The sequence below is a fragment of the Bufo bufo genome, chromosome 2 (assembly GCF_905171765.1).
Source record: "Bufo bufo chromosome 2, aBufBuf1.1, whole genome shotgun sequence".
Taxonomy (NCBI): Eukaryota; Metazoa; Chordata; class Amphibia; order Anura; family Bufonidae; genus Bufo; species Bufo bufo.
Window position 1 is genome coordinate 292,660,268 of NC_053390.1, and position 16,420 is coordinate 292,676,687.

Consider the following 16,420-nt stretch of genomic DNA (forward strand, 5'->3'; position numbering starts at 1 on the left):
ATTCCGACTTCGGTCATACCTCCGAATCAGATCTTGGCCGCCATTCGCACCAGCCTGACCTCTCCCCTGGGTGAGCAGATTTTGGCGGCTCAATCTGGTGCTCCCTCTGGGAGACCCAACGGCAGATGTTTTGTGCCTGAGGAGTTGCGCACTCGGTTGTTGCGAACCTACCATAACTCCAAGACCGCGGGGCATCCTGGAAAGAATCAGCTGTCCTGGGCTGTTTCACGTCTGTTCTGGTGGCCTTCCCTACGTTCCGACATCGCCGCATATGTAGCGGCATGCTCCGTTTGTGCCCAGAGTAAGTCCCCTCGGCACCTTCCGTTGGGCCTTCTGCAACCCATAGCCACCGGGGAGCGCCCATGGTCACACCTAGGGGTGGATTTCATTGTGGACCTCCCTGCATCCCGAGGCCATACGGTCATTCTCATGATTGTGGATCGGTTTTCCAAAATGTGCCACTGTGTTCCTCTCAAGAAGTTACCCTCTGCACAAGAGTTGGCCACGATTTTTGCCAGGGAGGTCTTCCGGTTGCACGGTTTGCCCAAGGAGATTGTGTCGGATCGGGGGAGTCAGTTTGTGTCCAGGTTCTGGCGCGCCTTTTGCTCCCAGTTGGGGATTCATCTCTCCTTCTCCTCGGCCTACCACCCTCAGTCCAATGGGGCCGCAGAACGATCCAATCAGGCCTTGGAGCAATTCCTTCGTTGCTATGTCTCCGATCACCAAGACAATTGGGGTGACCTCCTGCCTTGGGCTGAGTTTGCCAGGAACACGGCGGTGAACTCTTCCTCTGGGACGTCTCCCTTCATGGCCAATTATGGGTTCTAACCTGCCGTGTTACCGGAGGTATTCTCTCCCCAGGATATTCCGGCTGTGGAGGATCACCTTTCCGTCCTACGTGCTTCTTGGGTACTGATCCAGAAGTCCCTTGAGGTCTCTGCGCAGCGCCAGAGACTCCAGGCTGATCGCAGACGAGCGCCTGCTCCTTCCTACCAGGTCGGAGACCGTGTATGGTTGTCCACCCGCAACCTCAACCTTCGAGTGCCCACTCCCAAGCTGGCGCCTCGCTTTGTTGGTCCCTTCCGAGTGCTTCGCAGGGTAAACCCGGTAGCCTATGCCCTTGCGCTTCCTCCTGGCATGGGGATCTCCAACGTGTTTCATGTCTCCCTGTTGAAGCCACTGGTGTGTAATCGTTTCACTTCCTCGGTTCCTCGGCCTCGTCCGGTCCAAGTGGGTAATCGTGAGGAGTATGAGGTGAGCAATATCCTGGACTCACGCCTGGTCCGCGGTCGGGTGCAGTTTTTGGTCCATTGGCGTGGTTATGGTCCAGAGGAGCGTTCCTGGGTTCCCTCCGCAGATGTCCATGCTCCTGCCTTGCTCCGAGCCTTCCACGCACGCTTCCCTCAGAAACCGTTCTTTACTCCGCGGAGGAGGGGCCCTTGAGGGGGAGGTACTGTCATGGTCTTACCTTCTTGCTGTTCTCCTTCGTTTGACATGTGCTGGCGGCCATCTTGGTTTCTGGGTTTCTTGTAGCTTCCCACCCTGCGGCTCCTCCTTCCCACTGGGAGGAGCTTGATGCCCAGCTCATATATATAGGAGGTCTGTGGCTTCAGTTCCTTGCTTGGTCCTCCTGTGTTCACATGCTTCTAGACTGCTGCTGCTTCTGGTTCCTGATCCTGGTTTCGTCCGACTACCCTGCTGGTTCCTGATCCTGGTTTCGTCCGACTACCCTGCTGGTTCCTGATCCTGGCTTCGTCTGACTACCCTGCTGGTTCCTGATCCTGGCTTCGTCTGACTACCCTTCTGGTTCCTGACCTCTGGCTTCGCAAAGACTCTGCTTCGGTTTCTCCATCCGTTTGGACTTTTGCTTTACAGCTTTATTTTCAATAAAGCCTTCTTATTTTCACTTATCCCTTGTTGTACTTCTGGTTCATGGTTCCGTGACACCTCTGCCATGGCTGCTGTGGCAGGGTGGGGGGTAGGAGCAGTTCCAGCTCCATCAGCAGCAACTTGAGTCTAGAATTCACTGATGAGCAGCTTTCTTCACCCACCTAGTGAAGAAACTACTCACCAGCAGCAGCAGCAGCAGCAGCAGCTAGACCTGGAGCAGGACCTAAACCAACATCTGGTGGCATACTTGGACAGCACCCTGCCACCCCACATTGAAGATCCGCTGTACTACTGGGCAGCCAAACTGGATTTGTGGCCGCAACTGGCCAAGTTTGCCCTGGAAAAGCTGTCCTGCTCGGCCAGTAGTGTGGCATCAAAGCGGGTGTTTAGTGCGGCAGGGGCCATAGTTACCCCAAGAAGAACTCGCCTGTACACCCAAAATGTGGAGAGACTGACCTTTGTCAAGATGAATCAAGCATGGATCAGCCAGGATTTCCACCCACCAATGCCTGATGCATCAGACTAGATTATCACACCAACACCTTGACAAAAGAGACAGGTTTTTTTTTCTGGCTACCTGCCTCAGCGACTATTCTGATGCTGCCACCTGCCTGATGCCACACATCCGATGCCAAGAGCTCCTTTTTTCATGCACCATCTTCAGCTGGTACTGGTATTGCCAACCACCTCCCCACTCTGTCACCAGGTCACTCTGTGGTCTCCTGATGCCGCTGCCACCTCCACACTATGTCACATTGCCACTCTGTGGTCTCTTGATGCTGCTGCCACCTCCACAAGATGTCATTTTGCCACTCTGTGGTCTCCTGATGCTGCTGCTGCCATATCCACACTCTGTCATTGTGCCACTCTGTGGCCTCCTGATGCTGCTGCCACCTCCACACTGTCTATGTGCCACTCTGTGGCCTCCTGATGATGCTGCTGCCACCCCCACACTTTGTCATGTTTTTGCTATCTCTCTGATGGGTTTGTTTTGTTTTTTCAGCCTAATGATGGCTTGCTTCACTGATAAAAGTTTGGATCTCATCTTAAAAGTTGACAGCAACAGATTCCAAATGCAAATAGCACACTTGAAATGAACTCTGGACCTTTTATCTACTCATTGCAATTGGGATAATGAGGGAATAAAACATACCTGGCCATGGAACAGCTGATAAGCCAGTTGTCCCATTACTTTTGGTTCCTTAACAAGTGGGAGGCACATATGCAAACTGTTGTAATTCCTACACCGTTCACCTGATTTGGATGTAAATACCCTCAAATTAAAGCTGACGGTCTGCAGTTAAAGCAGTGGCCGGACTGAGGGGGGGCGGAGCCCCCTTTAGGGGAGGCCCCCATGACGGGGGTTTGGTTTCAGTGAGCTGGGGGGGGAGTGGTCGGGGTAGGGGAGAGGGAGGGGGCTTTGGCAGGGAGAATAGGTTAGGATAGGTTAGGGGTGTGAGGGGGTGGAGTCGAGGGGTTTAAATAGGCAGGGAAGAAGAAGGCTAGGGGCCATTTTAGGTAGAGAGAAAAGCTGGTACATCACCTGAGAGATGGAGCGTCTGGAGGCCATGATCGGCGAGTTGTGGGCAGCGGCTGAGGTGAGAGGCCCAGCGTGGGTCCAGGAGCAGATCCAGCTGCTGCTGGGGGGGCCGAGTGAGGTGCCTGTCTTGCCTCACTCACTGGTATTACGGCCGTGGCGGGCCAGGCCGCCGGCGCGCCTTTCCCCATCAACTTCCCCCCCTAGGGCTCAGCGCCGTATTAGGAGCCCCTCTCGGGACCCTCCGCGTCGGGTGCCGCCGACACCAGCTTCTACTAGGCCCCGGCGTGGGAGGAATCCTCACTGCAAGCGGCGACGGCGTGGAAGCGGGACCGGGTACTGCGGGCGCCCCTGTAACTCCTGGCACAGGGGCGGCCCCTCGGCGTGGGAGGTCAGGCATTCAGCGCGGGGCTGCTGCATGTGGATCCGGTGGTAGCAGCAGGCCCCAGGTTGCAGACAGCTCGAGAGGCTCCGCCCCCAGGAGCAGTTATGATGACATCGTTAACCCCGGCGTCCCTGGTTTGCATAGAGCCAGGGGACAGGAGCCGACCGAGCCCAGGAGATGTGAGGAGGTCCGGACCGTGGAGGGATCCTGTTGCAACGCGCGTTCCTGCCCTGCCAGGAGGCAGGGTGAGGATGAAGGTTCCAGCGGCATGGTCTATCCGGGAGAGGACGTCCCTGGTCCCAGCGGGTCCAGGGGACAGAGAGACGGCGACAGCGTGACGCAGAGGAGGGATCTTCAGGAGTCAGGACTTGCGACTGATGGGGACACAGCGCCCAGGCAGCCAGGTGAGATTGCATGGGGTCCACTTGCGCAGGTAGTGCAGGGTGTGGGGGCTGGGGTGGGGGGTGTTTCCCAGTTAGAGTTGAGTAAGGGCCTGGGGCAATTGTTGGGGGGTCTGGCGGGGTTGGTTGCTAGTTGGGGGTTGAGTGGGGGTACACCGTTGCAGGCCTGGGGCGTGCAAGTTTTGGCTGCGAGCGGAGGGTCGTCGGTGGAGCCGCAGCGGGGGTTGCCGGGTGTGGGGGTGTCGGTACAGACGCAGGCGGGAACGGAGGGGGACGAGGATTCTGTGCGGGTTGATGATAAAGCAAAAGGGGAGGTTTATGTTTGCTTTGAGGGTCCGTTGGTGGCGCATTTGAAGTCGGAGGTGAGGGAGAGGATTTGGAAGGGGGAATATGTGGAGATATTTTCCTTGCTTCCTTTGGAACGCTTCAATCTGGATAGGGTGCGAAGGGAAGATGGTAAGCGGGAGGAGGAGGAGAAGCGCCGGTATAGGTTAATACCGAGGACGTTTGCAAACTGGTTGCAGGCATTCGCGATATTGACGAGTGTGATTGGGGAGAAGACTCCGGAGGCTTGTTCGGGGTTGTCTTGTTATTTGGACGCAATCGGGGAGGCGTATCGGGTGTATGGGGGAGTGGCGTGGTTGCGGTATGACGAACAGTTCCGGCAGAGGAAGGCGGTTCGCCCTGAGATGCGGTGGGACCATAAGGATATTGCTTTATGGCTGAAGGTTACGGCCCCAGTGCGTTCGGGGCAGCCCTTTCGTGGGGAAGGTAGTAGTGGGGGGTCGGGCAATACAGCGGTTGCCTCAGCGAGGGGACTGTGTTTTGCCTTCAATGAAGGCACCTGTAGGTTCGGGCCTAAATGTAAATTTAAGCACGAATGCTCAGGCTGTGGAGGGTTCCACGAGGGCAGCACGGTATTTTAAGGGAGGCAAGCAGAGAGGGGGGGATGGTTTTGGAAAAGGGTGTGACGCCGGTTCGGCTGGAAAGGATGCAACCGTACTTAGATAGGTACCCCAATAGGGAGGCGGCGGGTTTGTTGGTTTTGGGTTTTGCGGAAGGTTTTTGAATTCCGTTTGTTCCGGGTGAGGCGGTGTTGCTCAGGAAGAATTTGCGGTCTGCTAGGTAGCATCCAGAGGTGGTGGGGGAGAAGTTGGGGAAGGAGGTGATGCTGGGGCGGATGGCAGGTCCGTTTTTAGAGCCACCGGTTTACAATTTGCGGGTGTCACCGCTGGGGGTTGTACCTAAGAAAGAGGCGAATAAGTTTCGCTTGATCCATCACCTGTCGTTCCCGAGGGGCTCCTCGGTCAATGATGGTATTGACCCGGCGGTTTGTTCTGTAGTATATACATCATTTGACGCGGCGGTCGGTTGGGTGAGGCGTTTTGGGGCGGGAGCGTTGATGGCAAAGACGGATATTGAGGCGGCATTTCGGTTGTTGCCGGTTCATCCGGATTGTCAGCATTTGTTGGGATGTTTTTGGGATGGGGGGTTCTTTGTGGATCGGTGTTTACCCATGGGGTGTTCATTGTCGTGCGCTTACTTTGAAACTTTCAGCTCGTTTTTGGAGTGGGCAGTGGTGGACTCGTCGGGTTGTGAATCGCTGATTCATTACCTGGATGATTTTTTGTGTATAGGCCCCCCGGGGTCGCCGGTTTGCGCATTATTGTTGGCAACGTTGAGTTCGGTTTTTGAGAGGTTTGGGGTCCCACTGGCGGAGGGTAAGACAGTGGGGCCGGTGTCAGAATTGAGTTTCCTTGGCATAGTGATTGACTCGGTGAGGATGGAGTGTCGGTTGCCAGGCGATAAGCTGGTAGATCTGAAAGGCTTGGTGGCAAAGGCGATTCGGGCAAAAAAGTAGCAGTTGAGGGAGCTTCAGTCGCTGTTGGGGAAGCTTAATTTCGCTTGCCGGATAATGCCCATGGGGCGAGTGTTCTGTAGGCGGTTGGCGCAGGCAACTGGGCGGGTGGTGGCTCCGCATCATTATATTCGGTTGGGTAGGGAGCTGCGGGCGGACTTACAGGTTTGGAGTTCTTTTCTGGACCAGTACAACGGTCGCTCGCTGTTCATGGGGGAAGTTGTTGAGGCGTTTGATTTTGAATTATTCACGGATGCGGCGGGGGGTTCAGGTTTTGGGGCTTTTTGTGGAGGTCAATGGTGCGCTGGAGTGTGGCCAGCTGTTTGGGTGGAACGGGGCTGGGTGAAGAATCTGGCTTTGTTAGAGTTGTTCCCTATTGCGCTGGCGGTTGTGTTGTGGGGAGAGCGGTTCCGGGATAAAAAGGTTTGTTTTCACTGCGACAACATGGGGGTGGTTCAAGCGATAAATGGGCTGTCGGCATCGTCGCCATTGGTGGTGCGGCTGCTGCAGCGGTTAGTGTTAGAGTGCTTGTCACTTAATGCTTGGGTTGTAGCGGTGCATGTGCCGGGGGTTGACAATTGTATTGCTGACATTTCTCGTTCGCAGTGGAATCGTTTTCGGCAGTTGGCTCCGGAGGCGGAGGTGATTGTATTGGAGTGTCCGGGTTGCCTGTGGGAGCTGCTGGAGGAGCATTGATGGGGCTTATTCGGGCGTCATTAGCTCCGGGTACGTGGGATGCGTATATGAGGGCTTGGAGGGTGTGGGAGGACTGGTGTGCCGCTTTGGGAGGAGGGATTGAGGAGCCGGAGTTGGTTTTGCTAATGTTTTTGGGTCACGGTAGGGAGCAGGGTTGGTCGGTTAGCAAGATAAACAGTTACATGGCCGGGTTGGCTTTTGGTTTTAAGGCTCGGCGGATGGTGGATGTGACAAAGTCATTTTTAGTGGTGCAGGCATTAAAAGGTTGGAGGAGGATGGGTGCTGGGGTGGACGCCAGTCTCGTTTGGGTTGTTGCTTAAGTTGGGGGGGCAGTTGCGGACGGTTTGTCGGTCAGAGGGGGAAACGAGGTTGTTTCGGTTGGCTTTCTCGCTGGCCTTTTTTGGGGCTATGCGGGTGGGGGAGTTGGTTTGTCCGTCGGTGAGTCGGGTTGGGGGACTTTTGAGGAGGGATGTTGAGCTGTTTGATGATAGGGTAGAGTTTATTATTCGGCGGTCAAAGACGGATACGTTGGGTAAAGGGAAGAAGGTGGTGCTTTTCCGGGTGGAGGATTGTGACATGTGCCCGGTTCAATGTTTGCGGGATTATGGGTTAAGGGGGGGAGACGGGTCCCCATTGTTGGTTCATATGGATGGCACCTTTTTGTCTCGCTTTCAGTTTTCTGCTATTTTTTCGAGGTGTTTGAGCCGGGTGGGGGTGGATAAGGTGGGGTATTCTAGCCACTCCTTTAGAATCGGGGCAGCGACAGAAGCGGCTAGATGGGGTGTGGGTGAAGACGTTATTAAAAGGATTGGCTGTTGGGAATCGGCAAGGTTTAAATCTTATGTGCGTTTGGATCGCTTGTAAAGTGTGGAGGGTTGGTTGGTGTTAGGTTTATTGTGTTTGTGCAAAGCTGCGGTATTGTTCTTTTTGTTCTCTCGTTACAGATACAGCGCCCGCTCTGGTGTGGATTGTGGGGCATTCCTATGTCTTCTGGGGGGCCGTCCGGGCAGCGGTTCGGCCGGACGGTCAACAGCTAGGATTTGACAGGGAGTCTGCGGTGGTAAGGTGGATTGGGAGGCGGGGTATGGTTTGGAAAGGGGTGCTGCCTGAAGTTCATAGGTTCGTGAGGATGGATAGGGCACCGGAGGTGTTGGTGGTACATGCGGGGGGCAATGATTTGGCGGCGAAGCCTATCCGGGAGTTGATTAAGGAGATCAAGTGGGATTTCTTACGGTTGTGGTCGTTATTTCCGGATATGGTGACCATATGGTCGGATATTGTCCCCCGGCAGGTGTGGAGGGAGGCTAGGTCTGTGGATGCGGTGAATAAGGCGAGGATAAAGGTGAACAGGGCAGTTGGGCGTTTTATGGCTAGGAACGGGGCGGTGGTAGTCAGGCATAGGGATTTGGAGGCGGGAACAGGGGCTTTTTGGAGATCGGACGGAGTGCATTTGAATGCGGTGGGGTTGGATATGTGGAGTTTGGCGTTGCAGGAAGGCATTGAGGTGGCCCTGAGGTTGTGGAGGAACGCCCGGAGTTGAGGTGGTCAAGTCCGGTCGTTGGTGGCGGTGGGGGGGGGTCCTTGGAGTTGGGCACGGTGGAATCTGAGGCCAATGGAGGGGGCCCCACGGTGGGGGCTGGACTCCCAGGTGGACCGAGCGGTTGTGGTGAATCGAGGGGGGGTCATTCGATGGTGCCTTTGAGCTGGGCGGTACGGCTGGAGGCAAGAATGGCTCACCCTGGTTTGACAGCTCGATGTTTTGGGGCTTCAAGGACCTCCCCCCATTGGGGTTTTATACTGTATTATGTTATGTTATGGTTGTAAATGTTATTTAATAAACGGCTGCTGTGGCCATTACATTTCCAATTGGTTTTCCGAGTTTTATTGGGATTAGAGTTCTGGGGTGGAAAAGTGTAATGGTGGTTTAGAGGTGAGTAAGGTGGGTATGAAAGTAATGGTCGAGGCGAACATGGATAACCAATACCCTCGTCAAGCAGTGGCCGGACTGAGGGGGGGCGGAGCCCCCTTTAGGGGAGGCCCCCATGACGGGGGTTTGGTTTCAGTGAGCGGGGGGGGGGGGGGGGAGTGGTCGGGCTAGGGGAGAGGGAGGGGGCTTTGGCAGGGAGAATAGGTTAGGATAGGTTAGGGGTGTGAGGGGGTGGAGTCGAGTGGTTTAAATAGGCAGGGAAGAAGAAGGCTAGGGGCCATTTTAGGTAGAGAGAAAAGCTCCCTCCCACCCACCCTCCCCCTTTTTGTTGGGCAGTTTTGGAATGGAGGGGAGCGGGGTTGTGGTGCTGGGATTTATTGTGGGGAGTGGGTTTTTTGTCACGGCGGCTTGTGGCGGTGGGGGGGGGGGTCCTTGGAGTTGGGCACGGTGGAATCTGAGGACAATTGGGGGGGCCCCACGGTGGGGGCTGGACTCCCAGGTGGACCGAGCGGTTGTGGTGAATCGAGGGGGGGTCATTCGATGGTGCCTTTGAGCTGGGCGGTACGGCTGGAGGCAAGAATGGCTCACCCTGGTTTGACAGCTCGATGTTTTGGGGCTTCAAGGACCTCCCCCCATTGGGGTTTTATACTGTATTATGTTATGTTATGGTTGTAAATGTTATTTAATAAACGGCTGCTGTGGCCATTACATTTCCAATTGGTGGTCCGAGTTTTATTGGGATTAGCGTTCTGGGGTGGAAAAGTGTAATGGTGGTTTAGAGGTGAGTAAGGTGGGTATGAAAGTAATAGTCGAGGCGAACATGGATAACCAATACCCTCGTCAAGCACATCTAGTTCGTTTCATTTCAAATCCATTGTGGTGGTGTATAGAGCCAAAAATTTTACAATTGTGTGGATGTCCCAATATTTATGGACCTGACTGTAGGACTGGACTCCTGCATAATGGAAACCAGGACGGATCTGTTATGCTGCCCATAGACTTGTATTATGAAGGACCAAAACGGAATGCCTCTTAAAGGCTTCCGTTTTGACTTCCATCTTATGGATTCTGTTATTTTCCGTTATAACCATGTTATAACAGAAAACAAAAACAGAATCCAGAACGCTGATGTGAACCCGCCCTTATTGGCGTATTTAGGTCACAGATTTTGACGCAAAGGAGGGCGTGGCGTGGCAGGGAAGAGGGCCGGACGGCCAGTCTCATTCATCATTTTTCACATCAGTTTTGAGAGCAAGGGAGTTGGCATAGATTAAAGCATGTCGCATGGTCGGCAGCAGCAAACACCAGAGTTATGTAGTATACATCAGCAGCGCAGAGGTATTAAGAGCGGCATCTAAATTGGCGGTCTCGAAAAAGGTCCCCCTATGTTCCTGTGGAGCCCTGCCTAACTAAGGTGCAGCAGCCTCGTATCGTTCAGGAATACAGAGGCTGAAGCACACACCATCCGACTCCCCAAATCCTCGCTAGGGGGAGCTGGTGTACAGACAGGTTTTTGAACTCCCAGATGCTGTAGTCACATTTGACCACAGCATCTGAGGGTTTAAATGTGTGTGATCAACGTTTTCCTGGGTGCCTGCTGTTTAAATGCCCAACGTAAATTTACATGAGGCGGTCGGGAAGGGGTTAAACTGGAAATTTCTGGTGAAGGAAGCCAGTACACTTTTCTGACCAGTATTTGGGAGGCTGGGGTTGCTGCTACACAAAATTTTTTGTCAACAGATTAAGAAACTGACTAAAATAATACCAAAGACACCGCGCTCAACTCACCTCACACCAACCCCCTTTTCTACTATCCACAGCTACAAGACGCTCTTCGTCAGGATTCCCTAACGAAGAGCGATGTAATTCACTCGAAACGCATTGGATGGTATTGTGGGACTAGCGGCAATCCGTAGCTCTAAAGTGGTGACGTCACCCGCTCAGCTGTGAGTACGAGCGAAGGAATTTTTGGAAGTTCTGCCACCGGCCGGGGCAGACTCCAGGACGAACAGCTCACCATAGACATAGATCCCCTGCACAGAAAGCACTTTATACATCAGCGCCTACAACCGCGTGTATAACACGCCGAACCACCAGGACTTCCAGTACAGCAATCTCAGTGCCTAGATCAAGGTAGGCTTGAATGGTACAGGATAAATCACGGTGTCTTGTAGTTGTGGATAGTAGTAAAGGGGGTTGGTGTGAGGTGAGTTGAGCGCGGTGTCTTTGGTATTATTTTAGTATGTTCACATAGAATTTCAGCACCTTACGGGAGTGCGGTGACACTGCAGCTGTGACTAGTATATAGCGCCAGTGGTTTTCTTTACGTTAAGATTAAGAAACTGACAGGCTCCATGGATGGAAGGCTTATGAAAAGAAAGGGGGGCTATTTTGGTCACTAATTTAATCCCTAATGAACCTTGCCACAAGTGACTTGACGACTTATGACTTACGAGTACGGCATGCTGATCAGGCCGGCTCCAGACCCCTGCTGTTTCTGCCTGCATCGCTGCAAAAGCCGATGACCGCAGATTAACCCATTATATGCCGCGATCAACGCTGACGGCGTCATATGAGGATCGCAGAGGGAGGGGGCTTCCTCCTCCTCTTCATTGGCCTCCTGCACTGCAATGACAGGGAGCCAATGGCTGTCATGGCAATCCCAGGCCTCGCAAAGGCCTCTGGGTCTGCCATGTATGGAAGCCTGTGAGACACCGTTTCAATGTAGTACAATACAGCATGAAACAGGGATCAGACCCTGTACTGGGACAAAAATAAAAAGGGAAAATAGAAAATAAGTATTTTATAAAAATTAAAACTTTACAGTAAAAAATAGTACCCCTTTCCCGTCATTAAGCGATTTTTAATAAACAATTTAACAAAAATAGACATATCAGGTATCGTTGCGTCAGTAACAAGCGACTTTATAAAAATATCACATGACCTACCCCCTCTGGTGAACTCTGTAAAAAAATAAAAATAAAAACTGTGCCAAAACAGTTTTGCCTATGCTTGCACTGGTGTTGTGAATAAGAAACCTGGACTACCACGAACTGGAACCGTATCATTTTTTAGCAGTGAATACAGGTTCTGTTTGGGATCCCACAATGATCCAGTTAGAGTATGGAGGACTCGTGGTGAGCATACGAATACGACAGTCAGTCACCCATAGTAGCAATACAATATATATATATGGAACATACTGCAGCCACATGTTGCTCCTCATGGCAGGGCTTCCAACTATTTTTTTCAGCAAGATAATGTTCACCCACACACAGCAAGTGTTTCCCAGGAATGTCTGTGCCAGATTGCAACACTTTCTTCACCTGCTCAGTTGCCCAACCATATATCATCTTGTATCACAGGGTACTAGAGTCTTCTTTCAATTGTAATTTTCCCCAGTAAACTTATCCTTTCACTCTAATATTGTAATCACTTACATATATTATCATTGCATTCACACATATAAAGTTTCATTTCATTCCAACAACTCCTTCTTGGTGCGTTATTTTTTTTGTCAATGAATGTATATTAGTTTTATTCGGTGTGTGTTCTTGTCATGTTCTTTTTAATTTATTTACAGCTTTCCACAGAGCATTTTTCATCTCTTTGTTTCTTAGGCTGTAGATCATAGGATTTAGAAGGGGAACTACAACAGAATAAAACACTGAGACCACTTTATCAATTGGGGAAGAATTCTTAGCTTTTGGGCGTATATACATGAAAATGACTGTGCCAAAAAATATGCCAACAACTGCAATATGGGATGCACAAGTAGAAAATGCTTTTTGGCGACCAATGGAAGATGGTATTCTTAAGATGGCAGTAACTACTGAGATATAAGACATAAAAGTAAAGAAAAAGCAACCAAGAATTACTGTCCAAGCCACAGCAGAAAATATAATCTCGTTTAACCAGGTTTCAGTGCAGGACAATTGTAACAGAGGACTGAAATCACAGAAGAAGTGGTCCATTATATTTGGTCCACAGAAGACTAACCGTGACATCATAGCAGCTGGCAATGAAATGGATAACCAACCTGCAATCCAAGATGCTGCTGCAAGCTTCCCACAGGTGGACCTGCACATGAGATTGGTATATCTCAAAGGAAAGCAAATAGCCAAGAAACGATCATAAGCCATTATAGCTAATAAAAAATGTTGTGTGGCTCCAAGAGAGAAGAGAAAATAAAATTGGGAAATACACCCAATGGAGGAGATTGTTTTATTTCCGGTTCCTAAATCTTTAAGCATCCTGGGAACAGTGACAGTAGTATACCACATTTCTAAGAAAGAAAAGTTTCCAATGAAGAAGTACATGGGTTTGTGAAGTGATCTCTGAAATGTCACTAAGGTGATGACAAGAAGGTTGGACATCAGAGTCATGGAGTAGATAATTAGGAACAATATAAATAAAAATAGCTGAGTTTGCTTGCTAAGGGAGAAACCCAGGAGAATAAAATGTGTTACAGAGCTGTGGTTAGTACTCATTTTGTCCACCAGGCATTTTAATGCTAAAGTCCTGAAAGGGCATAAAAATATTAAATAAATAACTTCTGAGCTTGAACAAATTGTAAAATTTGTGAATTGATGCATGCCATAATACAGTGTTTTTTTGCATGAAAGATTGAATAAGATGCTAGATACAGGGTGGCCAACGAAAAAGTAGTCCGCCTCCAGCGATAGTATGACAAGATAAACGAGCAAGTGGATTTTTTATTTTTATTTTTAATTACCCACAAGTCACAAAAGATGATGAAAGTGGTCCCTGTTCACGTATATGCATCTTTGGGCTGATGGGCTGATACTGCTTGCAGCTCTTTAACAGTGATGTTGCAGAAGATAAAATGTCCTGCTTTTTCCAACAAGATGGGGCATGAACTGTTTATGGTCACCACATTCCCCAGACTTGTCCATATGCGATTTGTTATCTGTGGGGAAATTTAAAACAGAAAGCGTCCGCTAACAATCCACATCCCCTGGATGAACTAAGGAAAATATCACAAACACTATCCGCGCCATCACTGTTGAAGAGCTGCAAGCAGTATCACCCAACATAATTAGATGTGCCCAAAGATGCATAGATGTGAACGGGGACCACTTTCAGCATCTTTTGTGACTTGTGGGTAATTAAAAACAATACAATCTACTTGCTCGTTCATCTTGTCATACTATCACTAGAGACGGGCTACTTTTTCGTGGGCCACCCTGTATTTGTTACAAGACAACATTTTCCTCAAATGCTACATTTAGAGTTAAAGAGTTTTTTTGGAAGTTAAATATTGATGACCTAACTGATCGATGATCAGTGGGGAGCTCACTCCTAGTACTCTCTAACCTCCTCTGCTCTGAATGGCAGCTGTAGAATCCCACTAGGAGACCACTACAGTTATCACTTAAAGCAGAGGGGAGAGGCGGTAAAGCAGCTCAATGCAAAAAGCACTTTAAAGTGAAGCATCGTCTCCAGGGCACTTCCAGGAGCAGAACCTGGTAAAATAAAACATCATAACAACAATATTCATAATAAAGCTTCATGAAAGGTATGTTTGGCCTCCTCTCCCCAGCCCCTACCTAGTGCTGTCAACAGTTTTCCATGGTCAACACTGCCAACAGACTCCCTTTAAAGGGAATCCCATAATATCACAATACACTGAACCCTAAAAAACCCACATGCCTTATTGGAACTGTTACTTAGGATTAATTCCGATAGGAATCTTTGATACTTTATAGTTGTGTCACACGATTTGATTAACATTTGTGAAGTTTAAAGCTGACTATAAGGCCTCATGCACACGGACGTTTTTTTTGTGGTCCGCAAAAACGGTTTCCGTTGTTCCGTGATCCGTTTTTTTCATCCGTGGGTCTTCCTTGATTTTTGGAGGATCCACGGACATGAAAAGTGAAAAAAAAAAACTAAGTCAAGTTTGCATTGAAAATGATAGGAAAAACGGACACGGATCACGGATGCGGATGACTATCTTGTGTGCATCCGTGATTTTTCACGGACCCATTGACTTGAATGGGTCCGTGAACCGTTGTCCGTGAAAAAAATAGGACAGGTCATATTTTTTTCACGGACTGGAAAAACGGACCATGGACGCGGAAGCCAAACGGTGCTTTTTCCAATTTTTTTAAAGTCAATGGGTCCGCGAAAAAAAATGGAAAACAGAACAACGGCCGTGTGCATGAGGCCTAAGACGGATATATTTTCTATGGCCATTAAGATGCAATAAATATTTTTCCATACATAGGTAATGTGTGAACAATATAACAGTGATCTCTGCCGAGCCATTTATATAGTTAAAAGTGTGCATATCTCCTCATACATTCATAATAAATGAACACCTTTATAATTAACATAGTACAAGTTAGGGCAAAGCAGACCTAGTCAAAATGCCAACCCCACCTTTGTTAGATAATATAATACTGATAACCAAGAGAAATGTACTCTTCTACTGGATACATCATTCAGTACCCCAAAAACATATCTAGCAATATCAGCTTGTGAAACATATGCATCTAGAACAACTATACGATGGAAAACATGGAGCAAGTTTTAAAAAAAGTGGAAGCACTTAATCCCTACTGCTCACAAGCAAAGAAGGCTCAGTTAATGACACCTCAAACTCTTAATAACTTAATATTTGTAAGAGTGACTTAGGGACACCTTGGCTAGTTTAAAAATTATGTAAGCCTTCAATGATAATGTCATAATTCTTTCTGGACATGAAGGGAGACTGCAAGGGGACAATAAACATTTACATGTATTACATTTGTGCAAAAATTGTTCTTTATTTTAGTTTTCGCTTTTTAATGGAGAAAAAAAATGTAACTGAAAAGGATATTATTAAAAACAGTTATAGTTCAGCACAACTGCTCAGTAAAAAATGTTTATCACCTACATCTATTTGGAAAGTTTTCAGACCCTTTCACTTTTTTTCACATTCTGTTCTGTTGTGACCTTGTGCTAAATTAAATAAAAACAAAACAAGTTTTTCACATAACTTAATATGCACTTAATAGCCCAATGAGAAAATGAAAACAGAATTTTACAGTTTTTCCCCCCCAAATTTATTAAAAAGCAAAGACTAAAATTTTGCATGGGCATAAGTATTCAGACACTTTGATATGATACTTCATCTTTAAGATGTTTCTACAACTTAAGTGGAGTCCACCTGTGGTAAATTCATTTGATTGGACATGATTTGTAAAGACACAGCCCTGTGAATATAAGGTCTTACAGCTGACAATGCATATCAGGGCAAAAAACAAGCCCCGAGGAGCTCAGAGACAGGATTGTATGGAGGTACATATCTGGGGAGGGGTATAAAACATTTCTGCTTCACTTAAACTGTCCAAGAACACAGTGCCTGCAACATGGAGACCTCACTTGGAGTATTGTGCGCAGTACTGGAGGCCATATCTCCAGAAGGATATAGATACTCTAGAGAGAGTTCAGAGAAGAGCTACTAAACTAGTACATGGATTGCAGGATAAAACTTACCAGGAAAGGTTAAAGGACCTTAATATGTATAGCTTGGAAGAAAGAAGAGACAGAGGGGATATGATAGAAACTTTTAAATACATAAAGGGAATCAACTCGGTAAAGGAGGAGAGCATATTTAAAAGAAGAAAAACTACCACAAGAGGACACAGTTTTAAATTAGAGGGGCAAAGGTTTAAAAGTAATATAAGGAAGTATTACTTTACTGAGAGAGTAGTGGATG

General features: G+C 49.1%; 1 protein-coding gene across 1 annotated transcript; it reads right to left on the reverse strand.

The window, feature by feature from the left end:
• Positions 1-12,251: 12,251 nt before the first annotated feature.
• LOC120990792 (olfactory receptor 11L1-like) lies at positions 12,252-13,184 on the reverse strand. The gene has a single exon (XM_040419695.1). It carries the CDS (start codon positions 13,182-13,184, stop codon positions 12,252-12,254), a length of 933 nt encoding a protein of 310 aa, XP_040275629.1.
• Between the last annotated feature and the right edge of the window lie 3,236 nt (positions 13,185-16,420).

What these genes read in the sequence shown, in the direction of transcription:
- LOC120990792 (XM_040419695.1), bottom strand. Translation starts at nt 13,184, where the DNA reads ATGAGTACTAACCACAGCTCTGTAACACATTTTATTCTCCTGGGTTTC.